The sequence below is a fragment of the Pelobates fuscus genome, chromosome 3 (assembly GCF_036172605.1).
Source record: "Pelobates fuscus isolate aPelFus1 chromosome 3, aPelFus1.pri, whole genome shotgun sequence".
NCBI lineage: Eukaryota > Metazoa > Chordata > Amphibia > Anura > Pelobatidae > Pelobates > Pelobates fuscus.
In genome coordinates, this window is record NC_086319.1 from 138,072,472 (window position 1) to 138,094,379 (window position 21,908).

The 21,908-nt window shown below is 42.6% G+C and overlaps 1 protein-coding gene across 1 annotated transcript in view; it reads right to left on the reverse strand.

Moving 5' to 3' along the window:
* Positions 1–3,583: 3,583 nt before the first annotated feature.
* ATP10B (ATPase phospholipid transporting 10B (putative)) overlaps positions 3,584–21,908 on the reverse strand; it is a 369,072-nt gene continuing 350,747 nt past the window's right edge. Inside the window, exons 20-21 of the mRNA XM_063447492.1 lie at positions 12,474–12,661; positions 3,584–4,303 (exon numbers count right to left, since the gene is read on the reverse strand). Coding sequence (XP_063303562.1) covers positions 3,928–4,303; positions 12,474–12,661 — 564 coding nt within the window. The 3' untranslated portion in view covers positions 3,584–3,927. The remainder of the gene's footprint in view (positions 4,304–12,473; positions 12,662–21,908) is intronic.

A 21,908-nucleotide genomic window follows, 5' to 3' on the forward strand; every position in this document is an offset into this window, starting at 1 on the left:
ATCAACTCTGATCTTTTGTATCATGTTACAAGTTGAATCCACGAACATATCTATGTTTCTAAAGTCTCTGATGTTAGGGGTAAATTTGCTTTTGTGCCATAGGTCAGTATAGGGCAATGTGATTGCATCATCATTCTCCTCTAGAAGAGACACTAGATCATTAAGACATTGATATTCCCTAACATTGAACCTCAAGTCCTTGGCTCTTTTCTCCTTTTCAGTGAGAAAGAACTTATGAAGGGCTAACCTTCTCCCGAATAGGTGAATATCTTTCACCCATTCGAATCTATGAAAAGAAGGGACGGGAACAAATGATAGCCCTTTCATGAGTACCTGGTTTTGGGGTCCAGTGGGTGCCCTATCAGAGAGATTGATGACTTTAGTGTTGATGTTCAATAACGTTTTCGTGCCCTCCCCCTGTACCTCGTCTGTCTGTATTGTGATTGAAGTTCCCCCTCCCGGGGTTTTGGCCTTAAAAAGCTACCCTTTTTTTGGGATACCTCTTGTTTGGGTGGTGTTGGGGGGTAATGAGGATGTACTTGTACCCTCATTGTCAGTATCGGAGGTCTCGTACTCAGACGTGGTACATTGGTCTGAATCAACACGTGTACTTTTCTTGAATCTTCTATAGACCTTATCATTTTTATAGTCCTGATTATCCCTCAGGAACTTTTTATGTTTTCAATTTTTAATAGAATCTTTATATTTGTTCAGATTTTGTTGGAGTTTAAGTTGAGAGTTAAAGTTAGGGTCATCTTTATGTTTTTGGATAGCCTCAACTGCCTCTTTAACATTATCATTGACTTGTGCTAATCTTTGGTTCTCAAATCTGCAAATGATATCCATGAAAATACGGGAACATAGGTTAGCTGCCTCTTCCCATTCTTTCAGGAGGGCAGCGTCTTCCATTTGTGTATTGGGCATAACTTGTATCCTAAGTCCCCTAGGGATCATGGATTTTCTGAGATAGTTTTGTATAGATGAAATTTCCCATCCCAGTCTAATTTGTTGTTTTCACGTATTTGATATATGTCTAAATTTGGAATCAATGCTAGTATCTTGGGAGATAAAGGTGCTTTCTTTGTCTGTGAACACCTTTTCAGCGTCCAGACACCATTGATTGGAATCTTTTAACTGGTTCAAAAAATTGGCCATTATTAAAAACACACAAGGAGTATGACACACGTAGGTATTGAAACCTCTTGATAAATTTTGAAGAAACAAGAGCTAGATAGCCCTAGGGGAACCAGCTAGGTGTTTGTCAGGGGTGACCAGAATAGGGGATAACCCTCACATAAGTATACAGGGAGTGCAGAATTATTAGGCAAATGAGTGTTTTTACCACATCATCTTCTTTATGCATGTTGTCTTACTCCAAGCTGTATAGGCTCGAAAGCCTACTACCAATTAAGCATATTAGGTGATAAGCATCTCTGTAATGAGAAGGGGTGTGGTCTAATGACATCAACACCCTATATCAGGTGTGCATAATTATTAGGCAACTTCCTTTCCTTTGGCAAAATGGGTCAAAAGAAGGACTTGACAGGCTCAGAAAAGTCAAAAATAGTGAGATATCTTGCAGAGGGATGCAGCACTCTTAAAATTGCAAAGCTTCTGAAGCGTGATCATTGAACAATCAAGCGTTTCATTCAAAATAGTCAACAGGGTCGCAAGAAGCGTGTGGAGAAACCAAGGCGCAAAATAACTGCCCATGAACTGAGAAAAGTCAAGCCTGCAGCTGCCAAGATGCCACTTGCCACCAGTTTGGCCATATTTCAGAGCTGCAACATCACTGGAGTGCCCAAAAGCACAAGGTGTGCAATACTCAGAGACATGGCCAAGGTAAGAAAGGCTGAAAGATGACCACCACTGAACAAGACACACAAGCTGAAACGTCAAGACTGGACCAAGAAATATCTCAAGACGGATTTTTCTAAGGTTTTATGGACTGATGAAATGAGAGTGAGTCTTGATGGGCCAGATGGATGGATTGGCAAAGGGCAGAGAGCTCCAGTCCGACTCAGACGCCAGCAAGGTGGAGGTGGAGTACTGGTTTGGGCTGGTATCATCAAAGATGAGCTTGTGGGGCCTTTTCGGGTTGAGGATGGAGTCAAGCTCAACTCCCAGTCCTACTGCCAGTTTCTGGAAGACACCTTCTTCAAGCAGTGATACAGGAAGAAGTCTGCATCCTTCAAGAAAAACATGATTTTCATGCAGGACAATGCTCCATCACACGCGTCCAAGTACTCCAAAGCGTGGCTGGCAAGAAAGGGTATAAAAGAAGAAAATCTAATGACATGGCCTCCTTGTTCACCTGATCTGAATCCCATTGAGAACCTGTGGTCCATCATCAAATGTGAGATTTACAAGGAGGGAAAACAGTACACCTCTCTGAACAGTGTCTGGGAGGCTGCGGTTGCTGCTGCACGCAATGTTGATGGTGAACAGATCAAAACACTGACAGAATCCATGGATGGCAGGCTTTTGAGTGTCCTTGCAAAGAAAGGTGGCTATATTGGTCACTGATTTTTTTTTGTTATGTTTTTGAATGTCAGAAATGTATATTTGTGAATGTTGAGATGTTATATAAAAAATAACAGAGGTCATATTGAGAGGCATATCCAACATCATGGTACAGTAAATCAGTTTAACAGGTTGACGTCATATTGAGAGGCATATCCAACATCATGGTACAGTAAATCAGTTTAATAGGTAAATTATACACATTGGTGTAAGCCCTTTACAAGATTGTCTGATAACTACTGTGCCAGATTATGCTGTATATGGCCTCTATTCCAGTTATTAATTGGATGCATATGTAAAAAGAATGTATTCCATGCTTCCTAGTATTAAGCTGTATCTCCCCTGTTATCACTGGGGTGATTACTTATATTCAACAATATTTATATGTGGTTTTGCACCCTGCTACACTCTCTGGAGTAGGAGAGGTCTACCCACTGGAACCTTCTGATGTGGCTGTTTTTATTTTATGTTTGTGAGTGCAATATTATTCCCCTTTTTATTCCATTTGTGTGTGGTTTTACATTATGTTTTTATTCAAGTGATTAAATACCTGAAGAGTTTTATCTCTATCCTGAATGCTGTATTTATACTTTGAACAAGACGTATATTCTAACATATGTATAGTAAGTTTTAAATTTGGTGTGATCACACACACACACACACATATATATATATATATATATATATATATATATATATATATATATATATATATATATTTGTTCATTATGGTGCACCACACTCTTTTTTGCTGTTTTGTTTTATATTTCATTTATTGCTGCCTTCTTAACTACTTAAGCCAGTATTGACAATCTCTAAATTCTTTTATTAGAATGGAATTTTAACTCATAGAATTGCTGAGAAATTGGGTGTGAAAATCTGTTGTGTGAATCATTTTATAATCAAAGCCACATGGATCACATTTCTTCTCTATTCTGATGTCTTGAGTTAACAATTATAACGATTAACCTATTGACCATGTCCGCATGCTTTTATACATTGAGTTTCTGCCACATGATTGATTGAGTAGATACCTACATTAATGAGTTTAAATAGGGTTTAAAGAAGATGCATTACAATTCATATATTTATATACACATATTCAGAAGGTTCCATAAAGGTACACAGCCAATAATACAGTCAATAATAGCATCATGTCAAGACATTGTTAGACAACATTTATGTACATAAGCCACAGTCTACAATCTTATTGTTTAGATCCATCATTTTTAAAGCATATATTGTTTATATAAATTAATCCAAATATTTATTGGTGTAGAATACATTCACAGTTGAAAGGACAGATACATAATTTGCAATTGTCCCCAATATGGGTTGTATATCAGCAGACAAACAAAATAAAATTTGGGTACATTTTAAAAAATGTCCCAATAGCATCTACACTCAAACTGTAACTGTACTAATAGATCTTCTATGGTTAGCTCTAGTAAAATCTTCTGTGTGTTCTCTTACGAGGTCAGATACACCTTTTGGTGGTCCAACGGCATTGAATACAGCTCTGGAGTTGCATGATCTAGGTGAATTGTTGACCTCATTTGTTACCGTACAGCTGTTTTGTATTTTTTCAGGAGTTGCAGGCAGAACACTTGTATTGTAGAAGTCTGTTGAATCATTAATCATCCGTGTAGATGAGTTTCGACTTTTCTCTTTCCATTGTTGGATTTTAATATCTCTTTGTGCTTTATTGAGTTTATCTAACTTCTGAGCCACAATTATAGGAGATTTACCACAGGTTCCTTTCATTGCATGAATAAAGAATCTAAAACAGGCAGTAAAAATTTAATATAAGTTAATGTTGAAGGCAATCTATATATTCAGAGAAATAATGTCACAGACATAGATATTATGACTGATACTGCTAAAGGACTATATTGGAAGAGTCATACCTAATTTTCTTCTTTTCAATTTTCAAAATAGCTTGATAACTTGATTAAATTATGTAAAACAGAAACTCTCACTTTAATAAATGACTTCAGCTAAAATAAATTAGTGAAAACATGATTAACCTGATACACTATATATACAAAAAATATACGAGATGTTAAATTGTGTAGCATGTCACTACCTAATTGTAAATAGTATTATTTTGTTATTTCCCAATTCAATTTTAACGACATGTAACAAAATGTATTTCTACTTATATAATTATCTTTTCCTAGTCATAGGCCATGGTGGCACAACAATGGATAGCTCACTCCTCTCTCTAATTAAACAGGAACCTAATTAAAAGAAAATGTATAAATATCCCCTCCTCCCACCCTTTTCACCCTCCATCTTGTCCCAGGTAAATCTACAGGGCAGGATCTTTGTACTGCCATGGCCTATGACCAGAAAAAAATGCAGTAAGTAGAAATACATTTTCTATTTTTCTTGCCATTTCCATGGCAGCACAACAAGGGGTAGTACCCAAGCAATTACCAAGGGAGACTCCAAAATTACCAAATGCAAGTGAATTGAAACAATCAAAGTGACAAACCACAGCTCAATGGTATGTACATTTACATATTTACAAATACAATATCAAAAGAACATTCTTGTGAAAATGATCAAATTGACCCACTCTGTTCCAAGTAGCTGCTCTCTATATCAGTTCTGGAGAAATGTTAGCTGCGGCAGTCCATGAGGATGAAATGGACCTAGTAGAATGAGCCTTATACCCACCTGGGACAAGAATGTCTGAGGACTGGTAAGCTCTCTGTTGATGGCTTTAAAAGCTTGTAGGCCTTTCCTTGTCCCATTAGTATTTGTGATGTACGCCAGTTCAGATTCAGAGTAAACTGTATTGTTATTTGTACCATGTATAAACAAGGACAATGAACCACAGTTGGCCTCTGGACCGATATGCAGCAATAATTTAAAATACTATTTAAAAAAAAAAAAAAAAATGTACTTCCCCTGTAAACTTGATACCACAATTTCCTACAGTGTTAAAAAGTACAAGCCTAATAATACATCTACATTATAATAGTGCCACCATATAAAAGTCCAAAATACTACCCCAATCTAATTAAAAATTGTCATTCAGTTAACACTCTAGTGCAAATAAATACCCAATACAAGTCAGAGAAGAAATGGAATCCAAAGGGAGATGTATTCATGGCTTTCAATACCAGGGGTAAATCCCAATAGATTTAACAAGAATATTAATCTTTAAGACTGAAGTAAGGCATATGGCCATGTCCATACCAAAGGCCCACTTATGGTTAGTGAGGACTGAGACATGAACATTCAGAGTATTGTAATCCAGGCCTTTGTGTAAACAATATTGTAGGAATTTCAACATGTCTGAATATCCACCTGTTTAGGAAAAGCCTAAGAAAAAAAGGCATCCCCATATATGTATATGTAGTTTAAGTGGGATGCTTCCTGGCTTGTAAAAGGTTATCAATTACTGCAGAGGAGAAACTTTCATCATTCTGCCTTTCCTTTTCTAATCTCCATGCATTAAGGTTAAGGGAAAGTGGGTTTGGATGAAACACAGGTCCTTGGTAGAAAAAGGATGAAACTCTTGGAAAATCACATGGAGGTTCCATGCATAGACTCAGAAGAAGGGGAAACCATGGTCTGCGAGGTCAATATCAGGCTATAAGGATGATGGATAGTGGTTCTTGCTGTAACTTTCTCAGGAGAAGAAACAGGGGAGGAGTGTGTTGAAATACATATCCCAGGCTGAATCACCATTTGCATGATAGGGCATCCCTTCCCAGAGCCTGAGGATCAATACATTTGAGAAGAACATAGCTGAAAAGAGACATGCGCCCATCAAGTTCATGGATGGTAGAACAAGCCTTACATGAATTACATCCCCTAAATATCCCCTGATTTTTTATTGGTATTATTTATATTGGTTTTGATGGCATAACTAGTTGAAAATAAATTTTTTAAATTTTGATTTTTGATCTATATATAAGTCTTGGGTATTTAGGTAATGTGGTTCCTAAATGGGATCTTGCAGTAGGATTGACCAGTGCTTTTGTAAACTTATTTTTTTTTAATTTTCCAGTGATCAAGTCCATCAAATTCAGCCTTTCTCACATTTGATTTTTGCTCTTGATCCAAAAGAAGAAAAAAAAACCACTGTATGAAGCACTTCCAATTGTGCAACAAACTAGGAAAAAAATCCTTCTTGACCCATGAATGGCAGTCAGATATCTCCTTGGATCAAGAAGCTATTAGCCCACTATTTAAAATGTATATCCCTGTATATTATGTTTTGGCAGTTTGTTGCTGCAAATTTCCATTAGTCCACTCTCTTCTGGAAGACTTCATCCAAGATGTGCCTCCATTCCTGCTGAACAGATATGAATAAAATCAGAATGTTCTTTCAGGTTTTGGTACTTCCATAATGTTCATCATTTCGTGATATATCCAACAACTGTGGTTTTGTCTACACAGACTTTAATCTATTTGCAAAATACTTAAAAATGCTTTAGGGCTCTGGAGATGGCTAGCAATTCTAGAACATTGGAGATGAGATCCTTTGCAGAGAATGTCAATTTCCCCTGTGTAAATTTGTCCTGAAGATACGCTTCCCATCCCCAGTTGATGGCATCTGTAGTGATAATAGTCCATGGAATATCTTCCAAGGGGGACCCTGGTTTATATTTTGTAACCACCATATCAGTGACTGGTGTACACTGGATGGTATTCTGATAGGAGACTGTCTGATCTGAACTAGAGAAGGAAATTCTTTTGAAGTATCCTCATTTTCCACTGTGCCCATCTGTCAGTCCCATGGTAGACGATGTGGCGGAACTGCTGACTGTTCGTGAATCTCCCTTCTCATTTACATGTGTTTTCCCTGTATGTTCGTTTATTGTGCTCCCGTTCGGGAGTGCTTCCATGATGGGAATTCCTTCACCTCCCAAGTGGGGACCACCCCAATACCTCATTTAGAATGTTAGGTTAGAATGTTCACACCTACCCGCAATCAAAACAATTAGGGAGTGCTTCCCTGTGTGGCCGCTATTCATATAGGCGAACGCCACCAGGGGGAGCATTCATACCCTGAAAGGAGACGCTTCCCTTGTTTGGGTTTCACACCAGGACCTCGCGGACGGAGAGTAGTCAATCAAGGGACCGAGGCGAGGGTCCCTGAGATTGGTATGGGCTCTTTTAGGGCACTGGCGAGTGTGGCGTGCTCTCGTGAGCCTGAGGGACAAAGAGACCAGCTCTTTTCCCGCAGGCGGGCTTTTCTGTGCTTGGGAGACAAAGAGACGGACCCTTTTTCCTGCGCCTAGACTCCCAGGCACAGAGACTCCTGGGAAGGAGACCTCTGGCGGTTGGTGTGGGGAACCCTGTGGATTTAGTGGCGGGCTTTGGGGACAATGGGAGTCTCTTCACGCACTGTGTATTGGTTATGGGCAATGGTAAATGTTCTATTATTGTGTTCCCATTCATGTGCAATAACTTATGATACCTATAGGAGGTGTAGTGAGCTATGTGACATTAAGAGCAAGAAGATGGCTGCTGCATATTTAATGAGACATGTGCTTTAGGGAGGAAGTGACCTATAGGTGGCCTAGTGAGCACTGTGACGTCGAGTGAATAAAGATGGCTGCCGCATAGTCAATGAGACATGTGCTTTAGGAAGGTATTGAGAATTCTTAAGTCACTTCCTTTCACAAATGACCACATGTAGTATCCGCCTCCTAGAGATGCCCATTAGGTATTGGTTATGTTACCTCTGTGGGTGGTTATTCAAGGGGTTACCAGAAACTAGAGAGCAGTTTCATGACTGGGTCGGAAGAAGCCAGGTGTCTTTAGAGGTGCCCATGTAAATCCATTTAACATGTGGCAAGGAACTCACCTCATTGTTCTGTGTGTTATGCTGATTCAATTATCCTGTGTAAGCTGCTTAATCTCCATGAATAGAGCTAAGTAGATTTCTTACCTGAATGTATTTTTTATAGCAGTGTGTGTTTTTAAAGTATGTTTTTTTGTGTGCTTGATAATTGTATTCCCAGTAAAGTTTTGTTTATACTTTCATCAAAACTTTGTCTCTTGTCTGTTCATTCAAGATATTCACTAATATTTATGTGATTGACCAGTATACCTTTTATTATTTTATTTGTGGTATTATTTCATATTTATGAAATTCAGAACTTCATAAATATAAATAAATTACTTAATTTACCATTACACACTGGGACACCAGGGGGGGGGGGATCATGGGATGTGTTCTTGTATGTTTGTGTGGTAAACCCCTTGCACGGGGTTATGCATAAAAGCTGTGTGTGGCCAATAAAATTGTGTTGTACCTGCAGGACGGTGTGTCGTCCAGTTACTGGGAGGTAAATGGGTCTCTGTATACTTTAAATGGTTAGCGGAGGTAACCAGGCAGGTTACCCTGGGTATGCTACAGAGGAGATTGAACCCACTTTGTATGCTGAGGTTACATTGTCAACCAAAATTGTCAACCAACTTGAGAAGGAAAAATAAACCTTTTTTCCGTCTCATGAGAAAGACTGACTGTACCTTGTTCTGCGTTGAAAGCTTCCGAGATATAACAAAAATAAGATGCCTTTTGGTAACCATTGATCTTCCAACCATGTTGATGAAGAAACTGAATAAAAAGTAGACCGTGGTCTACTTTGAACATGCTCTCTCTGTATGCCAGGATGTTGTTTAGGTAGAGGTAGATCACTATACGCTTTTTTCTTAGTTTTGCTATAGGACCACCAGCAGTTTGGAGAAGGTCCACGGAGCAGTACTGAGATTGGAGGGAAGGGCTCTGAACCGAAAATATCCTTTGTCTATGATAAATCCTAGAAACCTTTGATATTGTGGGCCAGTGGGAACATAAGAATAAGCATGGACTGCAGAGATCCCATCTTGAATTTCCATATTCTTAAATATCGGTTAAATCTGTGGAAATCCAGTATGGGCCTACATCCTTGTGACGCTTTCTTGGTAAGAATCAGCTAGGAATACAATCTAGGCATTCTTTCTACTCTTAGAACTTCCATAATGACACCTTCTTAACGGATTAAATAAACTCTTGTAGAGTATTTTTTTTTGTCCCCTGGCCACTTTGTCATCTGAAAGCTACAACAATCCTGCATAATTCTAGCAGCTATCCTCTTCTTACGATATCTAGAATCCATCTGTCTTTTACAGATTGACTTTTGGAACAGAATCAGGTGTGCCTCTGCTCCACCTGACTGGGAGAAAACCCCATCATAGGGATCTGGAATCATTAACAGTTGAGGTATCTCTGGACTTTCCTCTTCTGATAGAAGACGGCCTGCATCTCCAGGGTGGAGATATACCATATTCTCTATCTGGTCTATAAGATCTGTTGAGGAAGAGTGGTTTGAAATGTTCTACTGGGTCTGGTATCTTAGAGCAGAAAAGCGTTTCTCCTATCTGCTGCTCTTTTAATGCATTCATCCAGGTTTTGGTCGAAAATGAAGAGAGCAGAGACTGTTCTTTGAAAATGCATCTGCTGACCAAGACCTAAGCCAAAATCCCTCCTAGGAGACATGGAGTGGGCCATGTTTCTGGCTAAGGCTTTGACCATATCAACTGAGGCCTGTGAGGTAAAGTCCAAAGCATGCTTAATGTCTTTCTAGCCATTGCAGGATGTGCCAGTGCCAGCTGCAACATAGGTTTTAAAAAGGTTAATTGTGGCAAAAGTGACCTTGCCACTGGTTTTTGGAGAGGACTACTTGCCAACCTTTTGCCCTGTGACTATGGCCCCTTTAATTTGTTTTGGCTGAGAGACTCTATTTGTGGCTATTGGGACTTTAGACAATGCGTCTATGAACTCCCAAACAGTCGAAGTGGTCGCCATTCGACATTCCAACACATGGTGGTGGCCATCTTGTTCGCATGGACAAAAACTGCAAATAGACTTTAGGGGGTCTTAGCCGCGAATGCCCTGGAACTATTTTCGGCATGAAAACCTTGCGGTTCTCCAGCGCCACTTAGCCGCATGAAATCCTGGGTTCGCCTGGGCAAAAATATGACTTCCATAAAGTTTCTGAACCCCTGATCTGATCTGGGTGATTTTTGGATACATTGTTCACCCAGATCAGAGCTATCATGGGATGTAACATTTATGGGGATATGCTGTGTTTTGTGGTACTTATGGTACTTTATAAAAATGTGTGTTTTTTTTCTGCCTGGGGATAATTAAGTTAATGCATTAACTACCTTAATTAGGCAGAGGGGAGGAATTTTTGACTGTATGTGTGAGTGTCGTTAATTGTTACATTGTTTTTATTGATCTGTATAGTTTGTAATGCAGTGCTCAATCAGGTCCAGGGGGTGTGCCTCTGGCCTGAGGAATTGTATATAAAGCCAACTTGAACCATTAAACTTTCAGTTCTACTTCACCCTCAATCTAGAGTCTTGTCTCTTATTGAGGGGAATTGCTATATCACTACAAGGGATTGCCATGATCATCATACTCCCTTGGATAATCACTATTTCTTGTAAGAGCTGTTCCTGCTACGCTGTCTGACGGAAGAGAGGTTCATCCACTGGAAACTGGAGTGGGTAGGAGACGGCGAGACCCCAACCAAGCTGCAGTTGTTCGTGGGGTCTGCAGTACTTATGGTGTCTGGAGAAGTGCTTAAAGCCCTCGGTAAGCACTAGGAGCAACCATCGACCAAGGTACCCAACCGGGGTACAGGAATCTCTGTTACATCCATTATTTTGTCCCTTGAGTGTCTAAGAGAACCCACATTATCCACAGGCAAAATCATACATTTGGCTAACCTTACCACTGCATCATCCACTTTAGGAGCAGAATCCCAAGAAGAAGCATCATATAAAATAGTCTTTAATAGTACTGTGTGTAGGAAAAGTCACTCTTTTTTTATTATTAGATCAGAAAAGAAGCAGCTCGAATTTCAAGTCTCCTCTTTTGAAGAATCCCTCATAAAAAAATAATAAAAACAAAAAAGCTGTTTTGTGCATGCGTAGTTGGCAACATGGTGGCTCCTGATGCCCATTACACATGGAGAGAAGCTAAGAATGCTGTGTGAAAACACTGTGAATTTCCAATAAGCACAAGGATCACCAGGGAAAAAGAAAATACTCATTTGAATGGAGTAAAAAGGGACCAGTAACAAAAAAAAAATGGTGAAATTCTCCAGAAGAGACCTAAAAAGTAGTGGACAAATACCTAGCAGCATCAACCAAGTACATTTTATTTACATATACAACTTCTCCTGGCCACTCAGGTTTCTCCTAAATATAAAGCATGCTCCTCCAGCTGTTTTAGAGTCCTCATTCCCTTTATATTTTACCAATAGCTGAAACTCTATGTGGACTTCTAGCCATCACTTCCAAATTCCCTCCTGCTACCTTGTCTCAAATCCCTATTATGTCCTGGTCCTGTAGATTATAAGCTGTTAGGCTATCTAGCTAAGCACTTTGTATAAAAAGAGCCTCAATGGCCTGATCTCAGCTTATGGGCTGTGTATTTGTCTGTGTATATTGTACGTTTTTCCCTAATTGTACATTGCTGTGGAATATGTTGGCGCTTTATAAATACCAGTAATAAAAAAAATGCCACAACCTACTACCCCAAGGGACATTTGAGAAGTGAGAAATGAGGGCATACAACATTTGCTTACCTTAGGGTCCTCGCAAGCTATCTTTTGGTCACTAAAGAGAGATCTTCAGGGGGACACCTTTGCAGAGTGCTGTTTTTAAAAAAAACTTTCTAAGGAAGATAGGCTGAACTCCCTTGGGGCAAAGGGTAACAAACTTTAGGTAAAAAGTAAAAAAAAATACCATCTTTCTAAAATGGATAGGACAGGAACAAAAAAACTAAAGGTGATTGAGGTAGACAGTGGTATATACCTTTTTCTTTTAATTAGGTTCCTGTCAAATTAGGATAAGGATGTTAATATTATGTTAATATATGTTAATATTATGTTAATATAATAAGAAGTTAGTACTGACAGTATATTTACCTTGGTAAGAGAGCAATGACTGTTGTAATAATACAAACAAAATAGAATGTGGGGTCGGACATCTGTGTCTCCATTATCCAGTAAGGGTTTGCACCTTCATTACACAAAACACAAACAGCATTGTAGACCAATGAAAATACAAAATAGCTGATAATGCTTCCAGTTATAGTAATCCAATGTAGAAAAGTCTGTGAACAATAAAAAAAATAAAGAATCTATGTGTAACACACAGGTGTATTCTTAGTCAACGAGTACACATTAAACAAAACATTGCATTTACATTCTGAACTGTATACAAACTAAAATGTGAAAATAAAGGCACTACAAAATTAAACAAGATGATAAAATAAACTATAACTTGTGTATTTGAATGTTATATATTTATAAAGTGGCTAGCAGACAAGTAGTGAAAATAGGACTTCTTTACTTCAGCACACACACAACAGTAAGAGTAAAACACAAGAGAGACTAACACAAACAGGAAACAAGAGCATAAATTTAACTATGCTGCCATTTGCTGGAAGGTGGACTGCATATCACCTCAATACATAACACCTCAAAGTCATTGAGATAACTGGGAGGGTGAAGATTGTAGCTGTTTCACCTGGACCTTCAGTTGTGCCCACCCCTTCTTCCTGTGCTCTGTCAGATGACCCGCAAGGAACTGGTTCAACAACAACAACTTCTGGAGAACTGACATCTGTATTATCCAGTGGTTCACCATCATCCGGCATCACAGAAAACTAAGTATGACTGGGACCGGCAGCAGACACAAGTCCTGAGGCCACAAGTACTTTTGCAGGTATCCATTTAGGTCCAGAAACATAGTTTCGGGCATAGACATAGACTATAATTCTTCTCACAGTAGAAGCATTATAGTTCTTATTGAATTGCAATTCTCTCTTCTCTTGTAACTCAGATGTCAAATCAGGATGTAAACGATCCAGACAAGTTTTAAGATGCCTGTTCATAAGGAGCTCTGCTGGACTACTACCAGTGCTTGAGCATGGTGTTACATGTTGTTGCAGAAGGAAATTTGCAAGTCTACGATTCCAATCTCCTTTGCTAATTCTCTTTAATGAGTGAGTCTTTGGTGGTCTGAACCATATGCTCAGCTTGACCATTTGATGATGGGTGAAATGGTGCAATCGGAACATGTCAAATAAGATTACTTGCAATGAAAGTTTTTAATTCTGATTAGGTAAATTGTGTTTCATTATCAGACACAATTGTATCGGGCAACCCATGAGTAGCAAACCGCCTCCTTAGAATCTTTATGGCTGTGACTGAGGTAGCAGATGTAACTGGAACAACTTCTAACCATTTTGAAAACGAATCGACAACAAGAAAAAAACAGAAACATCTGTCCATGAAACAGACAAGCAAAATCTATATGTAAACGGGCCAGCAAAACCTATATATATATATACTGAGGCATGCCTCAGTATATCCCAGGGATGTAGTGAGGCTTTAGCGGGAGCTTTAGGTGGAGCATGACGAGTAGATTGACATGATACACAATTATTTACCCACTTCTCAATAACTTCATCCATTTTAGGCCATCAAACGTAGCTTCTGGCTAAAGCAGTAATGCAAACTATTCCAGGATGTCCCTCATGGAGAGCATGCAATACTCAAGCTTGTCCTGCATTCGTAATTATCACTCTGTTTCCCCATAAAAGGCACCCTTTATAGGCAGATAGTTCATGTTGGTGCACTACAAATGGTTTGAACTTTTCTTCCACTTTTGATTTTGGCCACCCCCTCCAAACCCAGTTGAGCACACAGGACAGCAAAGGATCCTTGGCAGACATACAAGCAATGCCACTCACATGTAACGGAGGGTTTGTAATAGATTCCAACATTAGAACCTCAAACATAGGAGGAACAAGGAAGTCAGGAGAAGGCAAGGGTATCAGCATGTGTAATATCCTTGCCAGGACGATACCTGAACTTACAATCATAGGCATTCAGCATAAGGGACCACCTGAGCATGCGTGGGGAAATAATTTAAGGAGTGGGAGTATTGCTGGTGAACAGACCCAGTAAAGGCTTATGATCTATTATAATAGTAAACCTCCGCCCATACAAATAGTCCTGAAACTTTTTTTTTTATTTTTTTTTTAATTCTTTATTTTTGTAGTGCATAAGCTTTGAACAGATGCATGAGAGGTACCCCAAAGGCAATCCTCCAGCTGATAATTAACAGTTGAACATAGAGGTACATGTTACATCCAGCACATTTTTTATATAGGGATAGGATGGGTGTTGAACAATATATGTGTTTGTCGCTTTGGGTGCTTAGGTATTCTCATAACAAGATGCAATAGCGTTTTACTATCTAGTTATGACATTAATATGCTTTGTCAAGAACTAGTATGTGCTTATAAGCTAAGTGTAGAATTGAGAGTTTACAACATATTCAGGTACATGCATATAGACTATGTGTTGCAATTGCACGCATTTTTAAAAGGTAAGTAGGATAGCTTCAGGCTTTCCAACGTGACTATAGTGTGTGTAGAGCATTTTCAACGTTAGTTAGACAGATTGGTAGACCTACTTGAGTGTGTTATATAGCAAACTAGCAGGCATATAGGTTAGGGTGACGCTTCTAGGTGAGGTAGTACAGGCTTGTCATCAACCGCTTAAGTAAAATTAAAGGGATGCGTCCCGGTTACAGTAGGCAAACATACAGGTGTATAGTTAACAGGCTATCAGTAATGGCTTCAACAGTAGTATGAAAGAGATGTTAGAGGCAATGATTACTGTGGGTAGGCAATCTAGGCAGAGCTACAGTGTGTGCAAAAGAACAGTGGGGCAACAATGTAGGGACAACAAGTTAGGAACCATGGAAATAAAATGGATGGCACATTAAGCTACTTGCTCTGTGGGTTCTGTGGTACAGCAAGTAAAGTTCAGCCGATGCCCATAGAGGGGTAGTTCCTGTTACCACTGCTTACTCCGATGGGGGCTTTCTCACGGGCCCTGGCCTCCCGGTCTTTTGGCCCAGGCTTCTCCAGGCTCACCCTCCAGCTCTCCGTCCGAGTTTTGAGTCGCGCCTTTGCCATGGCGTACCGTGACTGGGATGTAGCTCCAGCACTGAGCAATAGGGTAGACCTCCGTGTTGTGGCACTTGTTGCTGCCTCGACCGTAGAGGGTGGAGGTGTGCCGCGCTGGCTTCTGGTTTTCTGCTCGTTGCCAGCCATCTTAGCTGCAACTTGGTGGTCATCGCGGCAGGCACCACCATTTCTCCTCTGCCGAGTTACACTTTGCTGGTCGGATGCTGTCGGGGCCGCTTTGTGTGGAGCAGGTTGTACACGTTGGCGGGCCCCGCTCTGGTGTGCAGAAGCGTGGGTGCCGGCTCCCGAGGTTTCCCGCCTTTGCGGTTATCTGTTCATGCGTTGTCGGATTACCGCCCTGAAGGTCTGCAGTGGGGATCCGTAAAGGCGTCGGAGGGTCACCGGCCGGAGCCATGATGCCACCATTTGGGCCGCTTGGAGGTAGGACATTCCCCTGTCACATAGTGCCGTGTGGAAGCTCGAGCAGAGTAGGTCCACGGCTTCCAGGGAGTGTGATTGGAGATGGGTGCCAGTGTTCCCTCTCTGTGGTTCTTGCTGGGCGGTCATCGTGGATGAGCCCCTGCAGGCTCGTGCCTCTGCTGGTTGGGCAACTGGGGTTGCTTGCCTAGCAGGCTTGTAGGTGTCTTGTGGTGCTGCGCCATATGCTTCCGCAATCTTGGAGGCCCCACCGCCCGCCTTGCTTGGATTGGTCGCGGGTATAGTCGGATGGTGCCGGGCGTAGGGCTCCACTGTTGGCAGGGACCGGGATGTCCCCCACCGGTCCATAGGGGGGGGGAGGGAGTGTTCCAAGCTCACAGGTGGCTGTGTGCAACTTACTGGAGGGTGGCCGCCTTTCTCTGCCGCCTCCCGCGGTAGGCCCCACACTGCCTTTGCTGTGTCCGGTAATTCCGGGCATCGGGTTTGGTATCAGTCGGTTCGGGACGGTCTTCCCAGACCGATGGGCCCCTTGCAGGAGGTTAGTGGCATTTTGCTAGTTTTAATTGTCGTTTTTGTGCCTGTTCTGCCTGAGCTCGTGGAGTGCACGTCTTCTCTGGTCGCTGGTTAAGCTCCGCCCCCGTCCTGAAACTTTTTAACACTGGACACAATAGCTAAAGCCTCCTTGTCAATGTGGGTGTGATTTCTCTCTGCAATAGGAGCCTCAACACCATTTCTCAAAGTGTGACTCAATACAGCCCCTATGCCGTATGGAGAAGCATCGCAGGTGAGGTTTAGTGGTTTCTCCAAATCATAGTGTACAAGTACACTGTCAGAGGACAACAGTTTTTTTGCAACACTGAAAGCTGTAGTATGAATGTCAGTCCATCTCCATGGAGCATCTTTATCTAGTAGATGATGCAGAGTTTCAGCAACAGTGGCTTTGTTGGGTAGGAAAGAATGGTAAAAAGTAATCAACCCTAGGAAAGCTTGTAGTTCTTGATTGTTTGATGGAACTGAAGCTCTATGGATAGCTTCAACCTTGGAATTAGTTGGATGAATGCCATGTGCGTCAACTCTCTAACCAAGAAAATCCACGCTGCTTACACCAAGAACACACTTTTCTTTTTTAAGTTTTAGACCGGCTTCAAGAACAAGTTGGAAAACAAGTTGAAGCTGTGCAGGTAATGACTGTATACACTCTGTTACAATAAGAACGTCATCAAAATAAGGCACTACACCTGGAAGTCCAGATAATAGGTGTGACCAATCTCGCCACATTGCATTGGAGGAGCCTTATTGCCAGCCTGCTGCCTTTGGATTATGGACCGGCAGTTAAATGGTTAATTTTACTGTGCAGAAAGATTTATTTCTTCCTTTCTGCACAGCCGTTCGGTAGATTCTATCTACTGAACAAACAGCCCTTTCTTAGCCTCCCCAGAGCCGTGGGGAGCCGGCAGGCACCGTTAATTGGCCACCCAGAAGCTGGCGTGTGCCCTCCATTTACCTCCCTGAAGCTGCGGTTAACCGCAGCTTAATTGATTGTTACTGGGTGGCCGCGGTTACACTTAGCGGCCGCTAGGTGGTGGTGTTATGGAGCTCCCCGGATGGTCAGGGGAGCCCAGAATCAGTGCACTAAAAGCGGACACTTTTACGTGTAGGCACCGCTGAGCCTCCAGCCATCTGGTTCTTATTCGTGCATATTTAACCGAATACATGTTAATTCGGTAGTTTGTATATGTGAATGTTAACCCAGATAGCACAGCCATGGAGCCAATTCGTGTAATTAAAGACTTTGGCTCCATGGCAATTGAACTGTGTGAATAGGATCTGAGCGCTATTCGGTAGTTTTGTGTGCTCAGATCCCAGCTATCTGGGGATATGTGACATGTCTGTGTTTTATGTATAAAATGTGTCTTTATGTATTTTAAAGTAATATCGTATCTTGTGTTCACCACGTGCATAATGGAGTCTTGCCTCTGTCCTGGCAGATAATTGAATTACTTCTCAATTATCTCCAGGGCAGAGGGGAGGAAGCCAGGATGCATTGTGGGAAAGTATTGTGACTGTATGTCTGTAATTGGTACTTGTCTGTCTGTTGTTACAGTCTTCCATCTGGTCCCCTAGGGGAGTGTCCACTAGGTGGGAGACCTGCATAAATACAGGGGCATGTAGCCCTCAATAACCAGACTACTGCTTGACCCTCAACACGGAGCCTTGTCTCATTCTTGGGGGGATTCACTGTATGCTGATAGAGACTGATTGCCAGGAGTGTAAGCCGCTTGGGAGCTTTTCCTGTTCGTCTGCTAGCAGCTATTCGTGAGGTTCCAGTTCGGGAGTTTGTAGTATACCTTATTCCCTTGTATGCAGTTCGGGAGTTTGGTGCATTCACTTATATCCAATTAGTGAGTTTTGGTGATTCCACAGTAGTTGTCCCTGTCTTTGAAAAGGGGATTATCGCCTAAACGGATTTTAACCCCTTGTCTGCTGAAACGGTCCGTTACAATAGGTCCTCCATTAAATTCAGGAATATGCCAGGAGCAATGGAAACTCCAAACTGCAACAGTCTGGCTCGGAAAGCTTCTTTGTGTGTTATTATCGTTTGTGCATCATCCACAGGTAACTGCTGGTAGGCTTTAGCCCTAGACAACTTGACAGATAGAGGTAGCAAGAATTTGATTAACAGCTGGAATTTGATAGGGATGCTCTTGCAATGCTTTGTTGATTGTACATGTGTAGTCACCACAGATTCTGACATCACCATTTGGTTTCATCACCGGAACTATGGGTGTACGTGGTATTCCATGCGCTTGGAGATAATTAGGTTAGTGTAACTGTTGAAATCAATTATCTCCACACTGGGAGGAAGCATTTTCAAAAGATACATTGTACTCTCATTGGTTGGGATATTGCATTGTCCAGTGTACCATCAGGTCCAGAGGGGTTGTCCTCTGGCCTGACAAATTGTATAAATTGCCATGCATAAGTGCCATTAAAACCAGTTTGTTTTACCCTCAACTCGCAGCCTTGACTTGTGTTGTAGGGAACAGTGAATCCTAGCTCTACTATAGCTAGTGGGATATTCAAAACTTGCAGGTTTTGCCAATTGAAGCAGCGTTTGTCTCTCAGAGTTCGGGAACTGGGATAACCAAGCGGTCGAACTTCCAGCTAGCCTGGAGGCAACCATAACATTTGGTGGCAGCGGTAGGATTATCCTGGAATTCCTAGGAGAGATACAGAGCAGATGGAGAACGCTTACGATAAACTAAAGGATTTACTCGAAAGCCGAGGTGGGAACGCAAGTAACCGTCTGAGGAGGGAGCTGATTGCTGACCTGACCAAGCTGGACCAGAGCTTCACCATGGCCAGTGACGAAAAGACGAGGATTGTTCGGGAAAGGGCCGAACCCTTCTATGGAACTCGTTCAGCAACTGATGGTTGAGGCAGAGGCGGATATTCAAAGAGCTAGAGCCCATGAGCTCAGCGTACTGGCCGCCCAGCATGGTCCGGCCACAACTGTATCCAGCCACCCCACTGAACCTGCGGGACAATGAAAGATTCAGTTTGCAGCGTTTAAGCCATTCGAGGAGAGTGAGATGGGAATCAATGAATTTTTAGCCGACTTTGAGAGGCAATGTGCGCTTTATCAAATTCCCACCGAGGAATGGCCTCGTATCTTGGCTGGGAAGCTAGCAGGGTGAGCGATGGAAGCCTTTAGGACCCTTAGCACAGAGGAGGTGGCCCAATACACGCTGGTAAAGGACACACTGCTGAGACGCTACGCTGTGACCCCCGACACCTATCGCAGGCAGTTCCGTAGCACGGAAAAGAAACTGAATGACACACATGCCGAATGGGCGCACCGAATGCCAAGGGCTGCCACCCATTGGATTAATGGGTGTCGGGCAGTCACTGCAGCCAAGATTTTGGAATTATTTTTGTTCGAGCATTTCTATGACGGACTAGATTAAAAGGACAGGGAATGGTTAAAAGACAGATGACCTAGTGACCTAAATGAAGCCGCAAAAATGGGCGACGAGCACCGCGACTCCCAACTACAAGAGTTCACTAACTCCCGAATGGTGATTCGTACCGAACCTAGAGACAATCACCGAACAAGCCCATAAACTAAGTTTCGTACGCCTGTGTCAGCAGGACCTACCCGATACACAGGACCACCCAACAACTACTCCCAAGACCGCCCACATCCCACCTGCTTCAAATGTAAACAGCCTGGGCACCTGCCCCCTCAAAAACAACTTTGGACTGGGGTGCGGGTAAAGGACTTGTGAGGGTGGGGATTATGGACAACTTGCCCCCTGAGGTTCTACTGGGCAACGACCTAGGTCCCATGACTTCAGCATATGCCCCTTCCTACAACACTGAGGCGCATCCTGTAACCACCCAGTCGCAAGCAGGGAGACAACAAGACCCTTCACCAATGCGGGAGACTCAGGTAAGACTATTCCCGACTGTGGCCCATCCCCGTTCCCCGGTACCCTGGGATACTCCTGCAGCCTTTGAGGCTGAGACTAAGACTGACCCGACCCTCCAGAAATATAGAGAAAGAGCTGACACTGGAGCTGGGGGTTAGACCACGAGACCTTTGTGTGGGAGCAGGACAGGTTGTATAGACATACCGAGAAAAGGGGTCACCGTAGGAGACAGTAACACCCCACAAGTATAGACGGGAAATTCTCTGGGTGGGTCATGACATTCCCTTAGTGGGGCACCTAGCCGTGATCCGTACCCTCCATCGCATTACCCACACCTTTTTCTGGCCGAGGGTACATGCAGATGTGAGGACCTACTGCAATTCTTGCGAGGTCTTCCAGCGAGTAGGGAAGAGAGGAGACCACCACAAGGCACACCTCGTCAATATGCCCATTATAGAAGAACGATTTAGCCGGGTAGCCATCGCCATCCCCAGTCCATCCTGGAAGAGATATATTCTTACCGTGGTGGACTATGCTACTCGTTATCCAGAGGCAGTGGCCCTCTCTAACATCCAAGCAGACACCGTGGCTAATGCGTTGGTTCAGGTGTTCTCTCAGGTAGGATTCCCAAGAGAAATCCTATCCGACAGGGGCACCCAGTTTACTGCTGAACTAACACAGCAGCCTTGGCATGTCTACAAAATAAAATCCTTACTCAGGTCCCCCTATCACCCGCAGACTAATGGGCTCTGTGAGAGGTTCAATGGAACCCTCAAACAGATGCTGAAAACTTTTACCCAGGAACATAGGGACTGGGAGGGCTTCCTGCCGCACCTCCTGTTTGTTTACCGGGAGGTGCCCCAGGAAACAACATGGTTCTCTCCCTTTGAACTGCTATACGGGCGCAAGGTTCGGGGACCCCTGAACTTGATCCGGGAGCACTGGGAGGGAGAGACCGAGAATGCCGGAGTCCCCATCGTACCTTACATGCTGAAACTTAGGGACCGTATGGAGCAGTTGGCCCGGTCGGTTCAGGCTAACCTCCAGACGGCCCAGAGGCGACAGAAAGTATGGTATGACAGGGGGGCACAGAAGAGGAGTTTTTTATATAGGACAGAAAGTTATGGTCCTCAAACCTGTAAATGCAGACAAGCTGCAAGCAGCTTGGCAGGGACCTTACCAAGTAGTGGAGAAGCGCGGGGACACTACCTATGTGATCGCTAGCTGCCACGATGAAAGCCTGCAGAAAATATTCCATGTGAATATGCTTAAAGAGTACCTTGAGAGACAGGAAGACGTGGCAGCAATATGTAGCCCCGCTCACGACAACCCCGATAATCTTCCCATACCCGACCTGTTAGACAAAGGTCTTCTGTCTGATCTAGTGAGCCAAGTACAGACAGGGGACAGACTTAACCCAGTAGAGAGGGATCAGTTAAATAAACTGCTACAAGAGAACCCGGGTACACTGACTTAGCTACCCACCAAGTAGACACCCCAGGACA